General features: G+C 38.3%; 2 protein-coding genes across 5 annotated transcripts in view; both read right to left on the reverse strand.

Moving 5' to 3' along the window:
- Positions 1–2,838: 2,838 nt before the first annotated feature.
- On the reverse strand, positions 2,839–6,404 carry LOC306881967 (uncharacterized protein). 2 transcript variants are annotated; one of them, XR_013785202.1, is made up of 4 exons: positions 6,247–6,404; positions 5,311–5,388; positions 5,223–5,249; positions 2,839–3,849 (listed from the first exon to the last, which is right to left on the reverse strand). XR_013785202.1 is itself a non-coding variant. In XM_079436365.1 (4 exons), exons 1-4 carry the CDS (start codon positions 6,277–6,279, stop codon positions 3,574–3,576), a joined length of 552 nt encoding a protein of 183 aa, XP_079292491.1. In that variant the 5' UTR covers positions 6,280–6,381; the 3' UTR covers positions 2,839–3,573. The 2 variants fall into 2 exon arrangements, 1 of the variants encoding a protein (XP_079292491.1); XM_079436365.1 differs by adding an exon at positions 3,978–4,054 and having other exon boundaries at positions 5,223–5,388; positions 6,247–6,381.
- Positions 6,405–8,158: 1,754 nt separating this feature from the next.
- LOC306881357 (protein FAM110B-like) overlaps positions 8,159–23,925 on the reverse strand; it is a 35,696-nt gene continuing 19,929 nt past the window's right edge. For 2 of the 3 annotated variants that reach the window (XM_079435418.1, XM_079435420.1), the window contains exons 2-3: positions 15,584–15,679; positions 8,159–10,644 (exon numbers count right to left, since the gene is read on the reverse strand). In XM_079435418.1, the coding sequence (XP_079291544.1) occupies positions 9,123–10,316 (1,194 nt within the window). In that variant the 5' untranslated portion in view covers positions 10,317–10,644; positions 15,584–15,679 and the 3' untranslated portion in view covers positions 8,159–9,122. Of the gene's footprint in view, positions 10,645–15,583; positions 15,680–17,219; positions 17,401–23,925 lie in introns of all 3 variants that reach the window. The other variant, XM_079435419.1, reaches the window with a different exon arrangement.

Raw genomic sequence — 23,925 nt, forward strand, 5'->3', positions numbered from 1 at the left:
TTCTTATCTTTGGGTTTTGGTCCTGTTATTTTCATGATCTTTGTGATAATGTACACATTAAACAGAGACTGCATAAAGATCAGGGCATTTAGCAGAATTACAGTATTACATCTGTCTTTTATATAATATTATTGTTTGCCTGGTACAATAAAAATATTTTTTTATGTACTGCCCTAGTGAAAAATAAATATACTAAAATGTATTTTATTTCATGCTAAGTGATACTACAAACAGATTTACATATTTATGTATTTGATAAAATGCCCTGCAATTGTACTTTTAGTAAACTAAACTGGCATACTTAAAGTCTTTAATTGAGCAAAAGTAGTGATGAAGTTCAGCTAAAGATATACTTTAGTATACTTAACTATTGCAAGTACAAGTACACTTCGAATAACTTGCATTTAAATACCAATATTATTCAAAGATCATAAAATCCTCATAAATAGTGACATTAAAACACATTGTAGGTTTAATAAGAAATGTGCATTTTATAGTACAAGTACTACTCCAAATAAAGTTGAATTAAAATTTGTTATATTATTAAGTCTCCAGCGATATATCAGTAAATATGTTAATAGATTTGAACTATGAAATAAATGTATTTGAAATGTATTACTTTTTTTTCTAGGGTGAACAAAGCAAAATTGAAAACTGAACTTAACAGATCAGGATGCATTTAAAATTTTTAACCTTCATTAAAAATAACTTTTTGAAAGCTACATTGAAAAATCACTTGGTTTGAAAATCTGAGCATTTCGATATTGATATAAGATGTAGAGTTGAAGGAATCTCTGTTTATTAATGCTGCAGCGTCACAGACAAAACAAACAGGGACAACAAGGCCACACTCAGCCTGTTATGACACCACATGATCACTGTGAGCCTCTGGCCTGAAAGAGCCGCTGAGCGGGAATCGGTGGTAAATGTCATGTTAGCTCACAGCTGTAAGCGCTGGGCTTAAACTGCTGCATTAGAAAAGCATGAGTCAAAGGGATGAAGAAACTTGCAGCCTTTGTGATGCTGAGCGAGGCGTGCAGGAGGAATGATGACAGCCAATGAACCCCAACAACCATGTCGCAACATCCCTCCAGCGGAGAGAGAGAGACACAGCTCAAACATGGCTTGCTTTCATTGCTTATTGTTCTGCTACGCTCCTGCCAGGGAAAGTGAGAGAGAGAGAGAGAGACTATAGAAAGGGCATTCATCAATGCCTCTTTTGTCAGGCATGCTAGAAGGAAATTAATGAAGGTGTTCATGAGGGGGGTCTGATGTTAGTGTAACTTCAGGAAACAAATTGGAAAATTCAATTTACCTCCTCATTTTTATTGAGTCTTGGTTTGGCCCAGGGTGCCATTTTGTTTCAATCCAGGTCCTGGCTGGGAAATTAAGGCTTTTTTTCCCCTGTCACAGCTCAACAGTCTTGTGTTTTCCTCACATGAACAGATAAACCCCCATTAGTCATTAGATCTACTAAGAAATTATCTTCATGTCATGCAAAGCCAGAGGGAGGGTTTGCTAATCCTACATTACACACTTTTTCTGGGGGGAAGGGGAGTAGCGAAGGCGGCGTGCATTGTGTAAATATTGTTTAACAGGTACTCAAATGCTATAACAAGTCATTCATAATTACCCTAAAACAACATTCAATTTCAAAACAACAAGAGTCGGCAGCCATTTTGTGGCTTAAATAACACATGCCTTATTCTAGTTACTAAAATGAAGAGTAACATAATAGCTATTCAGTATAACAGTATAAGCTGTGTAATGTCCCTCAGAGTGTATTTTAGTGCACTTCTATGTGGTCGCTAGGGTGGTTCTGTGTGGAAAATGGCAAATTCAAGGTGAGAGTCCACGATATTCTGGATATGACTCAGGTCTCTCCTTTTAAAGTCTTTTTTCTGCCCATTATATTGTCCACCAGGCTAAAATTATTAGTAAAATTGCTTAGAAACATAAAAGCAAAATCACCTTTCATTAAAGGATTAGTTCACTTCCAGAATAAAAGTTTCCTGATAATTTACTCACCCCCATGTCATCCAAGATGTTCATGTCTTTCTTTCTTCAGTCGAAAAGAAATTAAGGTTTTTGAGGAAAACATTACAGGATTTTTCTCCGTATAATGGTCCAAATTGCAATTTCATTGCAGCTTCAAAGGGCTCTATACGATCCCAGCCGAGAAATAAGAGTCTTATCTAGTGAAACGATCTGTCATTTTCAAAAAATAAAAATACAAATGTATATACTTTTAACCACAAATGTTTGTCTTGCACTAGCTCTGTGATGTGCATCCACAACTTCATGCATTACGTAATTATGTTGGAAAGGTCACTCATGGTTAGTTCTTCATCTGTGTATTTCGGATCAAAAAGGTAGGGTAGTGTGAAAAACTCCATCTCATTTCTCCTCCAACTTCAAAATCGTCCGACATCATTGTTTTTCCTGATTGCTTTGTAAACACTGTACTTCTGCCTATGTCACTCATGATCTTTCCAACACGACTACGTAAGGTGTGAAGTCAAGCTACACTGTCAGAAAATATGTGCAAAATTTGTCCCTTCAGGGGTCCAATGGCTTGTCACTGGGGCAGTACCCTCAAGGGTACACCCGTTGTACCCTTTCACATGGGTACGTATCTGTACCCTTGCAGTATGTACCTGTCAAAGGCAAATATGTACCTCTGCTTACTAAATTGTACCTTACAGTGCTATGGTACCATTATGTACCTTTAAAAAAGGTGCAAATGTGTCCTTTTAAGGGTACTGCCCCAGTGACAACCCTTTTGTACCATTTGATGGCAAATTTGTACTTCATCCAGCATATAAAAAAGTCCAGAATGCTGTTTATCACATTTATTAAACATTCAAAACTATTAAATTGACATTTTTCACAGGATGAATGTTTTTAGCTTTATGACAATGCCACAACAGGATACATTGCGCAATTTTACAATGAAAAAGCAATCTTTTTCCAACAGTACATATTGCATTAATTGTAACTTTATACCCTAAACATTTGATCACAAACACACATTTATTAAAGATTAAAAACTATTACATTCTCACATTTTTCACAGGAGGAATGCTTTAAGCTCCATCACAATGCGTCATAACAGGATGCATACATTGAACACCTTTTTGAAAAAAAAGTTGTTTAGACTAACTATTTCATAAAACTGTAAACAGCAAGAACATTAAGCTTAATTTTAAACTTTTTTTTTTTTCAAAATCAGTACAAATCGCATTAAGTACATTTTTCTACATTTTCTAAAACCAGTTTTGAACATCAAGAATTTCAAAGCAATAATTTTCCAACAGTACTAATTTCATTAAGTGTAACTTTAAAATATGATGTACCGGTTCAACCAGCCTAAGCTTAGATTTACAATGTTCTTTTAACATGTGTGGAGAGCTAACAATTTTGGAAGCTTCTTCAAAAAAAATCCCTTGACTGTACCATTTCTCTTATTTCAGGACATTATAAAATGTTGAACCCATTTTTTTTGAAGATGACAAGTAATAAAAGAGTCGCAATTCTCTTTAAAATAACAAAATAAAAAATGTATGTCATTCACTATTTCCTGCCGGACGGTCTGTGGAATGTGATTTTTTTTCCTTTAAGAATGAAACTGAAGAGATTTTCTTTGAAGTTTGTCAAAAGCTCGTTCCTACTAGGTGGAGGCATTTCATCTGTCCTAGGCTGTAGCTCAATTATCCCTTCTTCAACTCCTAGTCCCCTGCACACCTCCACACCATCCACTTTAACAAGGACTTGAACCCTCTTGGAGAAAGCCATTTTCCAGTCAGTTTCTACCAACTGTATGTTTGGGTATGGAGTATCAGCATCACACTGTGAAAAGCAAAAAAAAAAACACAAGAAAAATTATATCAGTAAAACAATGCTACATCTGTCAGAACTACATAACTGGTCATGTATCAGAGTATTACAAAGTGATAGTTAAACAAATAGTTCCATACTTCTAATGTGATTAAGCTCTCAACCTTCTCTTTAAAGATCTGGGGCAGCAGAATCAGTGCTGCACGGAAGTCAGAATCTATTGTAAAATAAAATAAAATAACTCAAACAACTAACGTCAATAATTTAATATTAGAAATTGCCTGTTTTCATATTCATTTATACCCCCCATAAGTGGTTTCCTTTACTCATTGTTAGTCATATTTCAGTCAAAAATAAATAAAAAACGGATCGAAGGAACACTCCACTTATGGGTGTTAACCCACATTTTCCAACTCCCCAGTTAAACAGTTGAGTTTTACCGTTTTCGAATCCATTCATTTGATCTCCGGGTCTGGCTATAGCACTTTTAGCTTAGCATAGATCGTTGAATCGGATTAGACTGTGAGCAACTCGCTCAAATTACCAAAGAGTTTTGATATTATTCCTATTTAAAACTTGAATCTTCTGTATTTACATAGTGTACGAAGACTGACGGAAAATGAAAAGTTGCGATTTTCTAGGCCGATATGGCTAGGAACTATACTCTCGTTCCGGTGTAATAATCAAGGAACTGTGCTGATAGTCTTGTTAATTAAGAGTATAGGTGCTCAACAAATACATTTGTTGAAAATTTGTGCTTGGTCCATACAATATCTTCATGAGAAACTGATCAAGACGAGTGTTTCAGGTTAAAAAGTATATAACTAGTTATGATATAGCTGGGGATGTAGCTAATTATACAAATTGTAATTTAAAAAAAATAAAGATAAATAACTGATCATTTTGCTAGATAAGACCCTCTTCCTCAGCTGGGATGGTTTTGAGCCTTTTGAAGCTGCATTTTGGAAGTTAAAACTCATGGGCACCATAGAAGTCCACTATGGATAAAAATTCTGAAATGTTTATCATCAAAAAGCATAATTTCTTTACGACATGAACATCTTGGATGACAAGGGGATAAGTACATTAACTGTAAATTTTGTTCTGGAAGTGAACTTATCCTTTAGTTAAACTTATTTCCAGCAAGAATAACTATATTGTGACGTATCATTATCGTGAAATAAAATTACTCAATCATGTTATAAGATATTGGTCACATCGCCCACTGCAAGATCAGTTTCTCATGAAGATATTGTATGGACCAAGCACAAATTTTCAACAAATGTATTTGTTGAGCACCTATACTTTTAATTAACAAGACTATCAGTCTTTAAAAAAAGCTCAGAAATGGATGATCACAAAACCACTACATTTTAGGTCAATACCTGGTAGATCTTCTGCAAGCATCTCTTCTCTTGCTTCTTTGTAGACTTTGGCCAATGGAGCATTTCTTTGAACAAGCACCTTTGGCACAACACTGGTAAAGCCGTCCTTGAAGCGCTGACTTAAACTGACAGCTGATGAATGCATTCGGTCAACTTCATCACACAACTGAAAATTGACAAAAAAAAGACAAAGTTAATCATTCACTTCCACTAAAAAATAAAAATAAAGATTCTAATATTCTTTGTTGCGAACTACGGCTCCGTGCATTTAAATGCCGCTCCATCTGAAAGCAGGTGATGGAGATTTAACGTTACCGCTAATCAAACCGGCTTTACTAACGAGATGCGCATGACAATAGATTAGAAACTTCTTTCACGAGTTTACCGGTTTTGATAATTAATTTAATGGTGAACAAATTGCGCTTGCGGTCTTTGGAAGGACTCGATGCCGACGTAACGTTACGCCTCGATCTGCAGGACAAATGATTAGGACTCTCTTGGACTTACGTTTAGAAATGTTATTTAACTATGTACCAAATAAAACTGATATAAATCAACACGGATGATATTCGTAAATTATATCATTTCAGACTGACTATGAGAGGCGTTAAAATAAAACAAGACAGGCGTTCGCTCGTGTCCGAGTGAACACGGGTAACTTAACGTTAGCGTAATAAGAAACTTCTGGAAAACTGAGTTTATAAATCTGTGGTAAAAGCTGACACAAAACGCGATGGGTTTTAAGTGTTTCTATGGCAGTTTCACCGCTGTTTTATCAGCGTCTCGAGCACTGTCTCGCGGTAGAATATAAGTTATGCGAAAAGTTGTATCTTAATTTCTGGCTAAATATGAATACAAAATAACTGCAATGATAATATGCTTAATGTAATAACAATGGGTTGGTTTTGTCAGGTCAGTGTTTTCGAAGAAAGGTTTACCTCAGGCCTTGCCACAGACTCAATGTCAAGGAATCGAAAGGGAACCAACGGATTTTCACAGTAACGTTACTTAAAACTAAACTTACCTCTGAATTTCTGTGCTTCGTCTTCAGTGACATGTATTCCAGCTTCTTTCAATTTTTCAAGAAGATCCTCCGTCGACAACGTCTGTAGTGAGGCAGCCATGACGTCGAATAACCGTAACGGACGGTGCGGTGCACATTCTCTTCTTCTTCGCGCGCATAATATGGACCGCGCTACAATCCCATTGGACGATGCGAATTTAAAGAAGACCGGCTGCGAAAATGCGCACTTGAACTTTGAGGCAAAGTAAAAGTACACCATAATGTTAAATAAACGTGAAATAATTTGTCTACATTGTACTTTTGCTAAGAAAGATTAGTACATGTATTCTGTAACTCTAAATTAAAACAAAAAATTTAAACTGCTCTTATATCAGTTTAGAATTCAATTAAAAATACAGGCATACTTTAATACATTTGCTTTGTTTAAAAGTTATCTTGATGCTCTGCATAATTAATAAAATGTCATTTGCTTGTGTACGGTTCAGAAATAGTCAGTAAAGATGTGTCTCTTAAATATATGTGGTTATTTTGTGCTTCTCTTCCAAATAACCAACAACTCATGAAAATGATTATCTTGCTATTTTAGGTGACCGTTTCATACACTTTGGCTTACTCCTTTTGTCACACTAGTGATTGTACCTTTGTTTGGGGATTAAATGGTCCAAACATGGACCCTCTGACAGTTGGAAACATATTTGTACCTTTTTTACCCTTAAATGGTACATATGAGTACCCTAAGGTGTAACTATGACCCATTGAGGGTACAACTTCACCATTTGTACCCTAAGTGTTCACAAACGGACCCCAACGTACCCTTTTTTCTGACAGTGTAGTGCAAGATGAACATTTGTGGTTAAAAGTGTATAAGTGTTTTTTTGTTTGTTTCGCTAGATAAGACCCCTAATCCTCGGCTGGGATCGTGTTGAGCCCTTTGAAGCTACATTGAAACTGCAATTTGGACCTTCAGCCCATTGATCCCCATTGATGTCCACTATATGGAGAAAAATCCTGGAATGTTTTCCTCAAAAACCTTAATTTCTTTTCGACTGAAGAAAGATATGAACATGGGGCAGAGTAAATTATCAGGAAATATTTTTTTCTGGAAGTGAACTAATCCTTTAAGCCACACGATTTGAGGTATCATTCACAAACAAACAACTGACTAGTTAAGCACCAAAGTTTAATGAGCATGTAGTTATACTGAGGCTTGCCATAGCAAGCACCACTAAGCCCAATTTAGTGTTTTCAAAAGCATCAAGCTGAAGGTCTTTTTTCTAAAATGCAGAGAAAAGTGGGTGAAAACATAAGGTTTCACGTAAGTGTTCCAGCTTGTGACTGTAGATCCCTTGAGCTTGTTTATGGGAGTGAATTAGGTGCTCTAGGGAGCGAGGGGGCCTCTAGTGCAGTGGTCTGGCCTTTCTAAACATTTGTGATGAATTAGATCATTTCCTCTTGCCCTGAGAAAGCAGGCAGCACAGATGACTAAATTAAAGATACTCACCCTCCTGTGGACAGCCATTCTCTGTAAAGAGACAAGGGCTACAATGACAGAGCGAAATAGGGTTTCAAAACAGGGAAGATCTTGTATATGCGCAAATTGTTAGCATATAAGATTTGACAGGGTCAGCAATAGGAGAATCACATGACTGGCCTTTGTGATTCTTTCACCACTATCTACCCACTGTGTGAACCGGTTTAAAAATTACTCTATGACTGCTTAAAAGGAAAGTGTGTGGAAAAAAAAAAATCGTCATTTACTCTCCCTGATATCATTTCAAACCGGTTTGACTTCTTTTTTTCAGAGGAAAACACACACAAAAAAAACCTGATATTTTGATGTTTCTTTTTAAGAAAAAAAAATCATATGCATGCATCAAATATATAAATAACAGAAAAATACATACAGACATTTGAGGTTGATGGCAAAAGTTGGCAAAATCAGCCATTTATTGAAATGAAAAAGAACTAAATATGAACAAACATCTTGAAATTTTTAGGTAACAGCTCAAACTTCAATATACCGAACATATATGTCATTGCAACAACAGTGTCATACAGATTTGTTCATGGACAATGTCTCACACAGCCTTGCGATGCAAGCCCAGAGAGGGAACAAACAGACAAGGAGCTATGGAGGAACATAGCATACTCGTCGTCACGCAATGCTTTTCCGACAACTCCAGCAAAATTATATACATATTCTTACAGCATTTACACCTTTCGAAACAATAGTACCACAAAAATAAATCAACCCCCAAACAGGAACTTTATGGATGACAGACAAAGTGAAAACAAACCACATGAAGCTGAATGGTATCATGATACTGCTGGAACAATATGACCAGTGCAAGGCTGACCGAGAGAAGTCGGGCGGGGGAGATCTCGAGAATAGACTAAAACATGCTTCTGCTGTGTCTATTCAGAGAGGTTTATATACACACAGCTCGTATCCATCATAAGAACACGTAAAAAAAAGGGACAGAAAGAGAGGATCAAAAGAAGTCTAAACACACTGCAGCTCTGCATTCATACCGATATGGCTTCCTGGCTCAGTGCGCCCAAGTGAAATAAGAAGCACCTGAAAGGTGCTGGCATCAAAACATCTGACAGACAGAGGCAGAAAGAACAAAAGAAAAAAGGAAATATGAGTTGTTCACAGAGATAGCATTGACGCAGCCATCTTTAAAGATGCTCCTACATACGCTGCATTACCTTGAGTGTCTAAGGAGTCATGCAGATTCAGAAGACAGCGAACACTGAATGCAAAAAGCAACTAAAAAGTGCCGTCAACTCAAAATGCTTTACCATGTAATCTTTCGAGATTGCAAAAATAAACAGGTACCAAGTCCAGACCAGGTTGGGGAGGTCTGCTCCCTCTAGACATGGGAGACTTTTTGAGACTCCCGCGCCTGCTTGATGCTGTAGAGCCACTTAATGACCCGGGCATTCCGCTCAACGGCAGAAATACCATAGGGAACACGCTCCCCAGCGTCGTCTTCTTCATCGGTCAGGTCGTCGTTGCTATGCCGCGACTGCTCACAGTCTGAGCTGATCATGCTGGCACTACGGAAGTTGAGCGACACAATGTCAGAGTTCGCTCGGGCGAAGCTTTCCACACCTACACTCTCCAGCTCCTCGGGATCCAGCCCACAATAGTTGAAGAAGCGCTCCACGTCTGCACCGGCCCGAGCGTAGCGGTCGCTCAGGTCTGACTTGGAGCGGTGCAGAGAGGGCCTGCGGGCCACAGAACTACTCAATTCCAGCTCCGTAGCAGTGCTAGATAGTGTCTCTCTTTCAGAGGAGCAGGGAGCATTGTCACATGCAGCCAAGGCCTTGGCGCTAGGCTTGGGCGGCAGTGGTGGTGCGGAAGAGCTGCTGCTGCGGGCCGCTCTCAGTGGCTTGCCATTGCACATGCGGCGAATGTCTGAGGAGCTATGGGAAGCGTGCAGCGACAAGCGCTCGCCATCGGTCTCACACGACCTATCCTCCAGAAGCCTACGACTCAGGTTCAAGTTGCCTCCCTGTGAACTGTGTCGACCTTGCGTGGAAGGTGGTACCTTGAGCGAGTCGGCAAAGGAACGAGATCCAGGTTCTGGCAGCTCGGACGAGCGATGCGGAGCCCAGCTACGTGCCCCGACTTTGTGCGACATCCCCTTGGCGGGCCCCTCGGATGAGGAGGAGCTGTTCAAGATGTTCTTCAGGATCTCCAGGTTGAGATTCTCTCGTTTGGTGGTGGTTGCGCAAGTCTCCGACTTGGCGTTGTTGTTGGAGGCTTTCAAGCCAGATCCCACACCGCCACTTCTCTTTACGGGAACCGGGCAGATGGGGGGTTTGGCAAGTACCTGTGGCTTGATGGGTTCCTGCTTAGCGTTGATGACCTCCTGGCTCTTCACGTACTTGGCCTTGTCGGCCTCGAGACGCTCCACAGCGCTCAACCGCTTTGGGTTAGGCTCGGTCTGCCGGCGGAAGTAGTCGGGCCCCTTGTTGAGGATGCGGAGTGGGACAGCGGAGGCAAAGGCCCCACCCTGACCAGCGGGCTTGCTATCTGCCTGTAGCGTCTCGGTGGGCATCTCTGCTGGTCTCTCGGTGGACGCCGTGGTGGATTCCGCAGTGGACTCTCGTCAAGGGGCAGCCTGGAGGCACACACATCAAGCCAGATGACCGGACTATTAATCCTGTCTCCACTGGCTGTCAGCAGTGATGCCTCATACTCACAGCTCATTAATTAGCCCCCGCTTCCTCCACACAGCCAGATGCCGCACGGCGGAAAAAAAGAGAGCACTCAGCTCCAGTCAGTGTCAGTACACCCGCCAGGCTCGGCCAGCTGGGAGGGAGCACCAGAGGATTGTGGGGAAAAGCCTTGTTGTTGCTCCTTTGTTCCTGGCCAAGGCTGAGAATCTGAAACACACAAGAACCAACCCTGTTAAGGGAGCAGGTGACATCACATTCCTAGCAACAACAGGAAGACCTATGACTCTGGCGTGCTGTTGGCCGATGAAGCACTAGAAAACAACTAATGGAAACACATGCACACCTCAATATCAGTGGAATTAATATAATTTGGTTGGTGGTAGTGAGTGTGGGTGAGACAATCTTAGACTTTAATCCAGGAATATTTATATAGCCTAATGCACTGTGGTCCCATATGTATCTAGCGGTTATCCTTTGAAAATCCTTTATTTGATATATTACCATTTTTTATCTGAATAATCATCCAATAAAACAAAAGTGAATTTGATTACCCAGCTTTCCTATTTATTTCTTATAATTATTTCATATCAAAATGTCATTTATATATTCTCATACAAGTAAAAACAGGCAAATTATTCTCATACAAATGCAAAGAAACAGTGATTCAGCAATTTGTGTGTGAGTGTGCAAGTTTTCTTTTTGCAGCCAGAGAAATACAGAGGTATGATCAGGGCTCATGTTCCTGCCAAAACCTTGAGGCTGTTTACAGGGGGACAAGAAAAAAAAATACATAGAAGAGAGAAGGAAACATAAAATGGTGGAAAACTTTCCTGGTCTCATAAATAAAAGTAATTACAGAGGTTCTTGGACAAGAGTGTTGGTGGTGGCCACAATAGTTCTAGAAATTGCTATGACAAGGCATTTTATGGCACAACAGTATGTGACAATCTTCTGATTCAATCTAAGGGCTGCAGAGATGAATAAAAGAAATACACATCAGCACAGCCATTACTGAGGCAGCAAACAAGAGTCTCTTCTTTGTGCTCAGGCCCATTTTATTTTAAGCCATCACAAGCCTAGGGTATTTAGATCAAAGTTATCTTTCTCGCTTATATAGCTTGACTGTAAAAACAAAAAAAAACAAAAAGGTCCATTATTTCAAAAATTCCAGTCATATTTTTGTCAGGAAGTCCAGAATGTTATTATGACATAACCATATTATTTGACATTAGTTAATGTCAAACCTGTGTGAAACATAATCTTACATTGACACCCATATCGGACTTAGTTTTTCATACTTTTATGAATTATTTTATTCATAAACCTCAAGCCATTCAAATCCAGTGATTACAAGCTCACTAGAGATTTTATTATTGTATAGCAATCAGGTTTGCAGAAATATCATATAATTTAATTACAAAAACTCCAATTAGCAAGTGAACTGGACCCAAAAGCACTGTTTTTTCCGCCCAAAGCACTTAAAACATCCCCAGAGTCACTTTTGGGATAGATAAAGCCATACAGGCTTTGCAAAGTCTTGGAAATGTCAAAGGAAGAAGTATTAGAGAAAACAGAATAAGATGGCCTTTAAAAGAACAATTCTGCTTAAATTACACTTCATCTGTGGCATACTGTCGATTCACACAGAAAATAATTTAGAAAAGCACACTTAAGCTTATCTAATAATAATAAAATTCTAAGGGCAATCTGTACTGTAAATATATTCTGTATGCATTTTTAAGGCAAATGTATTTTTAGTTCCAATCGACAGCATGCCAAAGATTAATAAAGCTTAACGTGTGTTTAAGCCAGAATATTGCTGGTGAAAAAACACAAACACAGACATAAACATATAAAACAACTTCTACTAGTAAATGCATGTGAATTATATGTTCTAGTCAGAGAGTGATAGCATAAAAGCACTGCTCTTGAGTAATCTTAAGAAATCTTACATGCTAAACTAACCCATTTTGCCAAAAACAAGCATACACAGCAAACAACTTTGCAGCCACCTGGGATTTATCTAGACATAATATGCGCAGACTGTGATGAAATCTGTGTTTTCAGTTCTTTAATAACGCTATCAACATTGACTGTTTATATGTTTCAGGAAGGGGTCAGTGATTATGAGCCTAAACAGCATATGGGCAATGGGCCTTTCTCTTTAAACATAATTACAGAACACAAGAGGAGTCTAAAACACGGGTCATGCTGAGAGTAATAATTGTAACGATCTCCCTAAACGCCCCCGTAAAGAAAAAAAACCCTGTCTCCTTTAATCCTCTGTGCTGAGTGCTGTAGCCCCTTCCCCCAAAACAGAGTAAACGCAGCTGTGAGACTCCAGCCAAGAGCCATCTCACATCATTTCGTCTCCCTCCAAAGCCCTTCTGAATTATCAGAGCCAAAGACAATCCCCACAGCTTTCTCAACGCACCCGCTCACCCTTATCGTCCATGTAAGAATAACACTTTACCTCATCTCACCATCCCTGCGAGTTGGCCTGCTGAAATTAAACTGTGATTTGTAAAACGGATATTAGAAAGACTTGCTCCAGGATTAGTAACTCATGCAGGCCTCTATACATATGGAGACCTCTGTATGTGATTATCAGAAACTTACCCGTCATGTGTGTACTCCAGTGTGTACAAATGATCCTTTCTACCCTTAAAAGACCCCAATGAGTTCTGTGGCTTTTAGCAGTAAACACACTAGTATTAATATGTGCATTATTACATTCATACATGAATATTTCATTAGATAAATATGTAAAACTGTTTGTCATTTCATGAGGTTTTTACCATTTCCTATGTACAGCTAATGCACCATAAAGCACATAAACGAGTGTGTTTCCCATGTTAGGAATGTGCTCTCAACTGTATCAAGTAAGCCACATCCCAGTGCACCTCGGGTCATAAAAATCACAGAAACACGCACAGAAAATACGCCACATCAGCTGAGCCGTTTGGCAATGTAGCAACACCGTCATTAAATCCATCTTGTTGTCTGAGAGGCCAAACTTTTTTTTTTTTTTAACTCCAAACACATGATGATCACGCAAACAGTTCTTAGGCAGTTTAAAACAGAAACTGACGAAAAAAAAAAAAAAAATGCTGCTTTGAGGCCACATGACTACTTTAAACAACAATATAAATGTCCACATCACGTTACTTCTTGATTCATGCAGGTCTGTTGCGTTTATCAACTCTGGGATAATATTAAGCGCTAATGTCCCTCTGGGTGTATTGGGTTACAAAGTCGTGTATAAAACAAAGAGAAGATTGGATTTCAGCTAAAATCCTTTTATCACATTTGCCTAAAGGCTCGTCCTTTAGTAACATTTCTCTTGGGAGGAGAGCTACAGTATGATCCTGCTGGTGGTGTCAAAAATTAATTTTAATTTTAAAAATATTTTATGTCTAAAAAGAAACGTACAAAATTATTTGTTATTTATAAATAATTAAATAATATTTTTTATAAATAATTAAGTCACATGTATATATACACAATAATATCATTTATAAATAATATATAAAAGATCTTTTAAAAGGAGACATATCATGAAAATCTGACCTTTTCTGTTTAAAGTGCTATAATCGGGTGCCCAGTGCATCTACCAACCCAGAAAACATGAAAAAAAGCATGACTTTTGGCCCAACTGCATGTTCGCAATAGTTTCATAAGATTACACCACAGCTAGCCATGATGGCACAGAGCTATAAAGAATGAGCGGTAATATTGAGAGTGTCAGTGTGTTGACAAACTGCTATATAAGCAACAGATTCTGGTGTCCATCTGTTATCTGCTCACACCAGCAGCAGCAGCACGAGGCTGTGACATTTGAGCTGGTTGTGTGCTGTGTGCAGTGGGCTGGACTAGTGACTCACGGAGCCCCGTCCCTCAGGGCAGAGCAGCTCATTGGCTCTTTCCTCCTGTCACTCATCCAGACACGGGCCCAACCCTCACAGCAGGTGTGTCCGAATGTGCCCGAGCCCTTGTTACATAATAACATGATGTATAGAAGCTACAAACCAGTCGCAGTGTCACGCAATGTCTGTTCCACGGTGCAACAGCTTGCCTATGGATGCATTATAGAGAGCAATACAATACAAATGGACTTCCTTTGTTCTCTGTGACAGACAGCTGCTGTATTTACCAGGGTAACCGTGGTAAAGGGGCATTCTGGTTTTCCATAAGCACCACCAACTGTCAAAGAGCGAATATGCATTTTATTTAGCCCGTCTACCATTTTTTAAACATTCATGCGAATATCAATTATTTTGGTCAGGCCTTTAGAGTCTACCATTGATGCAAAAACAAAGATAAGCTCAAATTCAAAAGCCATCATGCACTTAAATCACAAGAAAAATACCAGATAGCCCAAAAATCCCAGAAACTGAAAGACCCACAAATCAGTCTCTGGCATCACTTACAGTCACCATCACCATCTGACATTGCCTCTGCCAAAATATCCAGACAGAAGACATATTTGTCTTAGAAACTTTCATTTTATTTGTGATGCTAGCACTGAAGGGCCCACAGCATTCTCAAGGATATTTGTGATCTCAAATCCTCCCCTGTAAATTATAGGTGCTCTGTGATAGAGGAAAGGCTCTGAAAATAAAGCCTAAGGTAAATAGTGAACCTATTAAAAGGCATCATTCTGACATCCAGACCAAACACAGGACGTACTGTGCTTTGTCAGGGGATACCTGGCAGGCACAGGTAACAACAGTGATCTATTCTGGGGAGGTCTGCAAAACACTAAATTACAACTGCACACAACCAGAATTCGGCCTTCAAAGCATAAGCACAATTTTCTGTATTCTTTAGAGAGCAACTTCAGCTTTTAGCACATTTAAACGCGCTCGCTTCCCTATGGGAAACCCTTTAGGAATGACTTTTAAACCACTTTCAAAAGGTCATGCTAACAGAGAAGCATTTAAGTGTTAATTTTGGAGACAGGCTTGAATTCACGTTAAGAAGCATAACAGTGCAGTGGAATCTCTTTAGATTTACTCTTGCCCTCGTCACTCCCAAAGCTTTGATCACTTGTAGAATAGTGAATGAGTAATGAGCGGCTGTTTGTAACTAGTAGTCTATAAGTTATACTGGATGGAAAAGCAGTTCATAAATAGCAAATACGTACCGAACCTGTGTGTGGCTCAGGTTTTAACGGGCTCTGAGCTGCTGTCCGAGCTGCCCTTGTCCTCCAGCTGCTGCAGGTTATCAGTGGGGGTGATGCCTGGGCAAGAGAAAACAGAAGGTAAGATGCAGCCATTACAAATCAGTCAACAGTAAACTCGTGAATGCATTTTTTTTTTCATTATTGTTTTATTACCATGAGAAAAATGTTAGTTTATGCAAATAATAATGGTAACAAACCAGGGTGAGTTTTTGTGACATTTACACCTCAACTAAAGCTTTTATGCAAATAGGAATTCTAAGAAATGAGGACTAGGAGTTTTCATTTTTTGATATTACAGTTTTTTTAAATTGCTAACATCCCTTTGTCCGATCTCTAGTCACATTTTCAAAACTCTAAACACAATCAGCACAACATCCAACACAATTTGTGCTGTTTTCACACAATATGCAGTCAATTACCATGTTTCTAAAATGCTTACACCTTTCTTCTTTTCATACAAGCTTACCCAAAACCAAAATCATGGATCTTTTTAATCTTATTTACAAGTGCTTAAACACAGCATGTCAGAAATGCACCTAATGTTACAAACCTTAAATATAGTATAAAGCTTCTACTTCTGCTACAACAGCAGCTCAAAACAAATCTCTCTATATAAAATATTGTAACAACTGGTAAGCATTTTTAAGTAACAGATCACTGAAATATTTAGGAATAGCTGATTCCAGTCTCAGTTGGAGGAATAGTCAGGTGTTGAAGCTCTTTCCATTACATCAACAACAGAGTAAAAAAGACCTCTTTGAATTGGTTTTGTGGATGCAGAATAACACAGAGAATCAGAGACAGAGAAAAAAATAATGTCTGGCAGAGGGAGAGGAATAGTTGGATCAGAAAAAGGGAGAAGAGGTAGGGGAGAGGAGTAAGAATGTGTGCTGGACTGTGCATTTTTTATGTTTGTTTGTTTCTGCCCTTTACACATACATGGCCTTTGATTACTATGCGAGCTTGTTTCCATCACAGAATAAAAAATGATATACTGTAATTGTGACTTTATCTAACATTTCTGATAAAGTCTGAGTTGCAATATGCAAACTCACAATTCCAAGAACAGAAGTCCGAATTGTGAGATAGAAAGGCCACAATTACCATATTTACTTTTTTATTCTGTGAAGGAAAATATTTCAAAACTCATTGGCAGTATATTTTGGGCTAAATTTGCATCCTTGTTGCTCATTCTTCTGCATTTTAAAATTACACAAATCGCATGTCCTTAATTTCTATTAGCAAAAATGGTAAACCGCATATAGTAAATAAAACAGCTCATTTAATATTATGTGTGACCTCTTGAAGTTTTCGATCAATATTTGGTTGAAAATGAAAAAATAAAAAGAAAGAAGGCCTTATTTTTGTACCGTATTCATTACAAATTTCCAATATCTAGCATAGTATCATTTTTCAAAGATGACCAAAGGAGTGTTATGAGGGGTCAAAGGGCATTTCAAAGGGCTGGTATTGTTGCAGTGCAGTCTACTGCAGATGCCGGTTTCTAGATAATACGCTGTACTGTGATTTAAGGACATTTGCAGTGGGTCGCATTAATGCAGAAAGTGAATGATGAGTGTTTATGTGTTGAACTCACAGTGTTCCTTCACTTATACTGTGTTAATGAATCATCATGACACTACAGAAAGCAGCAGATGTTGGAACTTCACAGGCTCACAGGGCTACAGTTTGTCATTTTATGGGAAGTTCCTCCCGACGACGCGGATATCCAAGTGATGAGAAAACCCAGGTCCAAACTCGCTGCTTAGGGCTCAGCACTTTAATGAAGCAATAACAACATCATTACCTCCATCAGCGTTATGACTGGTACACAACCTAACAGCAAAACTCACATTTACAAATTCAGAATCAATTTATTAATGCTCCATTTTGTTTAGTTTTTCAACAAAATATATATTTTTTTCCCTCAGACTAATCAAGACACACAGGTGATATGTAAAACAGGCATATTTATCATGTCATCCCTCCCTAGAACGTTGAACGCAGGGCACAGTTCATGTGATGAATTACATGAAGGTGCAGAACTCACTTTTACAGTCAGCTAGTTCCTCCATACGTTGCATGCACTTTGAGTTAAGACTATGAGACTTACAGATCCATCAACAGAACGCAAGGCATCTACTTTGAGATGCTTACAGAAACAATTAAGAGGATAACCAATGGCTCTAGGTCTATATTTCATGGGTGTGAGATGGAGGTTTTGCTTCACTGGCACAGGTCCAGATGCCTGACAGGAGTGGGCGTCTCACAGGATGTGCTAGAATGCAAGATCTCTTCTGGCAGCATGCAAGAAGGTGCACCTGGTTTTAGTATGAGAAGACTCCTCGGTGATAAGCTTGCAAATAGTTTGCTTAGTTATAGTTATAGTTAGGTGTGGAGGATCATTCTTGGCACACTTTGGGCCCCTTAGTACCAACTGAGCATCATTTAAATGCCACAGACTACTTGAGTATTGTTGCTGACCATGTCCATCCCTTTATGACTACAGTGTACCCATCTTCTGATGGCTACTTCCAGCAGGATAATGCACCATGTCACAAAGCCCAAATCATCTCAGACTGGTTTCTTGAACATGACAATGAGTTCACTTTACTCAAATGGCCTCCACAGTCACCAGATCTCAATCCAATAGAGCACCTTTGGGATGTGGTGGAACGGGAGATTCGCATCATGGATGTGCAGCCGATAAATCTGCAGCAACTGCGTGATGCTATCATGTCAATATGGACCAAAATCTCTGAGGAATGTTTCCAACACCTTGTTGAATCTATGCCACGAAGAATTAAGGCAGTTCTGAAGGCAAAAGGGGTCCAACCCGGTACTAGCAAGGTGTACCTAATAAAGCAGCCTGTGTGTGTGTGTGTGTGTGTGTGTGTGTATATATATATATATATATATATATTTTTTTTTTTTTTTTTGTTACTTACACTAAATGATTATATGTAAAAAACAATTTATTATTACTCAATTATATACTAATTATTTATTATAACTATTATAACTATTATTATTATTATTAATAATAATAATAATAATAAATCAAAATAGTTTTTGCAAATATAATTTAGCTTATGTAAATACACATTAGAAAAAAGTAAATCAATTATTTGTTTTATTTACAAGAACTAGAAATTTCAATTACTGTAACAAAATTATTTCATATGATTTATTATTATTATTATTAGTAGTAGTAGTAGTAGTAGTAGTAGTAGAAGTAGTAGTATTCAAATAAATCAAAACAAATAATTATTTCTGTAAATATAATTTAGTTTATGTAAATATATGCATTTGTACAAAATAAATAAATAAATAAAGGAAATAAATAAATTAATTATTTAATGTTATGTACATGAAATTAAAATAGCTGAAACATAGGCTATAAAGGTGACCATGAAATCAACATGGACAATTCTAATTTACACATTATTTTTTTAAATATTAAATTAGCAAACAACAATGATCCAACAATTCCAATCATTTCCCGATGGGCAAAATGAAATCTCACTCCACATTTTTTCACAGATTTTCACACAGATATATATATATATATCACAACAGGGCAGGAAAAATAAATATATAATTTTATGCTGATTTCAAAAATTTGTATATAATCAAATTGAGAAATTTAATGAAAATAAAGATAAAATGGATTTAGCAACTAAATCCAACAGTCCTTTTGACCCGTAGGTTTTTTCTAAGCCATGCATTCTAGGTTTAAGGAGGACCATGTTCAGAAACGTCTAATAGCGGAACATAAATCCTGCTGAGAGCTGGTTGAGATACTACTCAAGCACAGAGACAGCCTTCGCTTTTCACGTGGACATTTGGCATTCTGTTCAGACGGCATTCCTCACAGAGCCAACCGCCGACTTTCACAGCTTCATTTATCTGTGAGCAAACACCAAAGCCTGCATTATCATTCCAAACGAGTCCCGAGCCATGAATCACATACAACAGCATGTGGGTGAGTCAGTTCCCAAATCTACAGCCAATGGTGTCAACTTCACTTACTACAACACTCGTATTCCACTTCAGCATGAAACTGCAGAACAACACAGAACCAAACGCTGCGAAACAAGAACAAAGATCTAGCAAACGATCATAGTAACATCCCTGAGACGATCTGTAGACATCAGTGAAGCTAAAACTCCAGACATCAAACATCAGCACGGTGAAGCGCTCTCATCAGCCAGACGCGAGAATACCATTATCCTGCTGAATGCAAGTGCTATTTATGTTCAGTGTGTCTCTTTCAACACAAATTCTTCACCTTGGATGCTACTCATCTTTGATGGCACTCCCATCAAGCCGTTCTGCCACCAGCAGCTGCAGAATCAGCACGAATCTCTCAAAGCTCCAGTTTTAATGAGTAAACAAGCTACAGCTGGGAGATTTTACATCAGTAGCTGTCAACTATTTATTTTATTTTGCTTCAAGATTTTATTTTGGACATCTTATGGCAAACTAAAACAGTATTGTTGAACAAATATGTAATTAACAGGGCACAGTTTCTCCATACTTTAAGAGCCAATAAAGATAATTATCAATATGGTTAGCTGTATTACTCTACAGCATGACTTCACGATTTGGTTCGGCTCATCAATGATTACCCCATCAACTTCGGTCAGAAATCTTGGTGTAATCTTTGATGACCAGCTGACCTTCAAAGAGCACATTGCGAAAACTGCTCGATCCTGCAGGTTTGCACTACACAACATCAGAAAGATCAGGCCCTTTCTGACACAGCATGCTGCACAACTTCTTGTCCAGGCCCTTGTTGTTTCTAGACTGGACTACTGCAATGCTCTTCTGGCTGGTCTGCCATCAAACGCAATCAAACCTCTACAAATGATTCAGAATGCAGCGGCACGACTGATCTTCAACGAGCCCAAAAGAGCGCATGTTACACCTCTCTTCATCTCCTTGCACTGGCTACCAGTGGCAGCTCGCATCAAGTTCAAGACACTGATGCTTGCATACAGAACTACCACAGGCTCAGCACCCTCCTACTTCCACTCACTATTACGAACCTACATCCCCTCCAGAAGTCTGAGATCTGCTAGTGAGCGATGCCTTGTGGTACCATCACAGAGAGGCTCAAAATCACTCTCCAGAACATTCTCGTTCACCATTCCTGGCTGGTGGAATAATCTTCCCACCCCTATCCGGAATGCCGGATCCCTGTCAATCTTCAAGCAACAACTGAAAACTCATCTCTTTCGGCAGTACTTGACTTCATCCTAAACTAAAAAAAAAAAAAAAGCCTTAATCTTTCTTAATCTTTTTGGTCACACTTTATTTTAAGGTCCAATTGTCAGCATTAACAAACCATTAACTATGACTTTTGTCTCAAACTCCTAATTTGCAGACTATTAATGGTTAATAAGTGTTGTTAAGTTTAGGTATTGGGTAGGATTAGGAATGTAGAATATGGACATGCAGAATTTGTGCTTTATATTTACTAATAAACAGCTAATATGTTAATAATATGAATGCTAATAAGCAACTAGTAAATAGTGAGAACTGGCCCCTATGCTAAAGTGTTACCCTCATTTTTAGGTTGTGACCAACCAGTTAAGAACCACTGATTTATAAGGTGAGAGTCGTGAGACAGAGATGGAGAGAACATCAGAGAGGATCTTGCACTAAAGAGAGGAAGTTACAGTCTGAATGGACCTGGAAGACCACACAGAATCAGAAGCTCCACCTTGCAGAGGCCGTTGTGACTTAAAAGAAACAAAAGGGTCCAACCAAATGAAAACATGAAAGGAACCACTTCAACAATTCACAAGGAATCAATCCCTGCTTCTCTTGGGACATCTGATTGTTGGGGAAAAACAAAATATTACAAACTTTAAGAGGCTCTCTTTAACTCAAGTTCTCCTACAAGAAAGCAAGACAGTCCCAAACCACCAAAGTAACATTCCCCATCGCCACACACGGTTTATTTTGAGGAAATAAGGTTGGAGGTGTGGCGGCTTTTGCACAGACCCTTTTGTTTACCAACAAGGCCAGTGTGGAGAGGCTGGACTCCTTTGAGGAGGATGATGAATAGGCTTATTAGTATGTAAAAAGCCGGAAACAAGGAGCGTCTCTTCATTAAAACATCCTTACATAGCAGCTCCGCTTTGAGAAAGGGTCCAAGCTATAGGACAGCACCCAGAACAACTTAATGAGAGAGGGAGGAAACACATAAGTACACACACACACACCAACACAATTCTGGTATACAAAGCCCAAAATTACCTTTCTGCCCAACCGTTAACCCAATGATGAGTGAATTTGGAAAATATTTGGTACCAACCATCAAACTGTATTTTGCATCATTTTTATTCATTTTTTTTATCCCCATAGCAATGTGATTTTTGGTTTTGGTTTTGCATATTTAGTGAACAGTTATTCTGCACTCTACACATTACCTAGGTTTGAGTTCAGTAGGTTTTTTTTTTTGGAATGAAATTGATACTTTTATTATATTAGTAACAGTACATTTACATTATTATATTAGTAACAGTACAAAGACATTTATAATGTTCTAAAAAATTTTTTTTTTTTTCAAATAAATGCTGTTTATTTGAGCTTTCTATTCAGCAAAGAATCCTGAAAAATTATTCTGCAAAAATATCAAATATGAATCATGGTTTCTGCAAAAATATAAAACAGCACAAGTGTTTCTGAGCATCAAATCAGCATATTAGAATTATTTATAATCATGTGACACTTAAGACTGGAGTAATGCTGCTGAAAATTTAGCTGTCATCACAGGAAAAAGTACAATTTAAAATATATTAAAATAGAAAACAGTTATTTTAAATTATTTTTTTAATAATATGTGACCCTGGTCCACAAAACCAGTCTTAAGTAGATATATTTGTAGCAATAGCCAACAATACATTGTACAGGGTCAAAATGATAAATTTTTTAATGCCAAAAATCATTAGGATATTAAATAAAGATCATGTTCCATGAAGATATTTAGTAAATTTCCTACCATAAATATATCAAAACTTATTTTTGGATTAGTAATATGCATTGCTAAGAACTTAATTTGGACAACTTTAAAAGCGATTTTCTCAATATTTTCTTGTTCTTGTTTTTTGCACCGATTTACAAATATTGTCCTATCCTAACAAACCATACATTAATGGAAAGGTTATTTATTCAGCTTTCAGATTATGTATACATCTCAATTTAAAAAAAATTACCCTTATGACTGGTTTTGTGGGCCAGAGTCCCACATATTTCACAATATTACTATTTTTACAGAATTTATGATCAATTAAATGCGGCCTTGGTGAGCATAAGTGACTGTTTTGGAAAACATAAAAAAAATCGTAATGACCCCCAAATGTTTGAAAGGTAGTGTAGTGTATATGAGCTGAGCCCTTCTGTGTTTAGGACATTGCACGTGTTAAAAAAAACAAGATAAATCTTGTCCATTAAAATCATGAACGGCCACTATACACAGAATGGTATCATACTAACATGTGAACGTCAGAGCAGCGAAGGAATTTAAGGTGAGCGCTGTTTGTTTTCTATAGAGAGGGAGGTTGTGCAGTCTCGTCATTATTAGATCGGACACATGGGAGTCTGGGGAAGGATCAGAACAGCAGCAGACGCTGGAAAGCTACAGGAGGGTGGGAGCTGAGACAGAGAGAGGACATAGTGCTGAGTAAGGAGTGCTGCAGTGCCTGTCTGCTGCCTCACGATCTCTAAAGGTTTTGTCAACGCTCAGCCGGCCCTCTTCTCTCGCACAGAACAAGGGCACAGACTACAGCACAAGCTTTTCCATAGGAAACTCAGCTAAAGGGCCATTCAGTGCTCCAGTGACTCAGAAAAAAAGAACCTGATACCATTCACGTCACTGCAAAATAACTTTTTTTTTTAGATTCGTCAAAAGACAAGGATTTTTTTTTTCTGCCTGCTCAAACTGTTGCCAGTATCTTTGATTTAATCTTTGATAAAGTAGCATAGACAGTGCTGGTAGTATGTAACGCTGTGATAAATCAATGATGAATGGAATATCAAATAGCCATGCCACGTGAAAACCAGCTGGACACTCGACAGAAACAAAACAATCCGAATGCAAGATTGACGTGTACACGCTGAGACACATGTGTGCCTGTATAATCCTCAATGTGTTTGCCCATTCACTTTCACACTGATTTCAAGAACTCACTGTGAGATATTTTGGGTGGTGCAAAATATCCTCTTATGACAAATGGCACTTAGGTCTCTGTTTACTAGAAACAAAAGCTTCTCAGAGTCATGCATCATATAAA

The sequence above is a fragment of the Barbus barbus genome, assembly GCF_936440315.1.
Source record: "Barbus barbus genome assembly, chromosome: 15".
NCBI classification, from domain to species: Eukaryota; Metazoa; Chordata; class Actinopteri; order Cypriniformes; family Cyprinidae; genus Barbus; species Barbus barbus.

Coding starts and splice junctions, on each gene's coding strand:
- LOC306881967 (XM_079436365.1), bottom strand. CDS start 6,279: ATGTCACTGAAGACGAAGCACAGAAATTCAGAG. Junction 5,389..6,246: donor CGAAGCACAGAAATTCAGAG/GTAAGTTTAGTT, acceptor GTCAATTTTCAG/TTGTGTGATGAAGTTGACCG. Junction 3,850..3,977: donor AGAGCTTAATCACATTAGAA/GTATGGAACTAT, acceptor TGCTTTTCACAG/TGTGATGCTGATACTCCATA.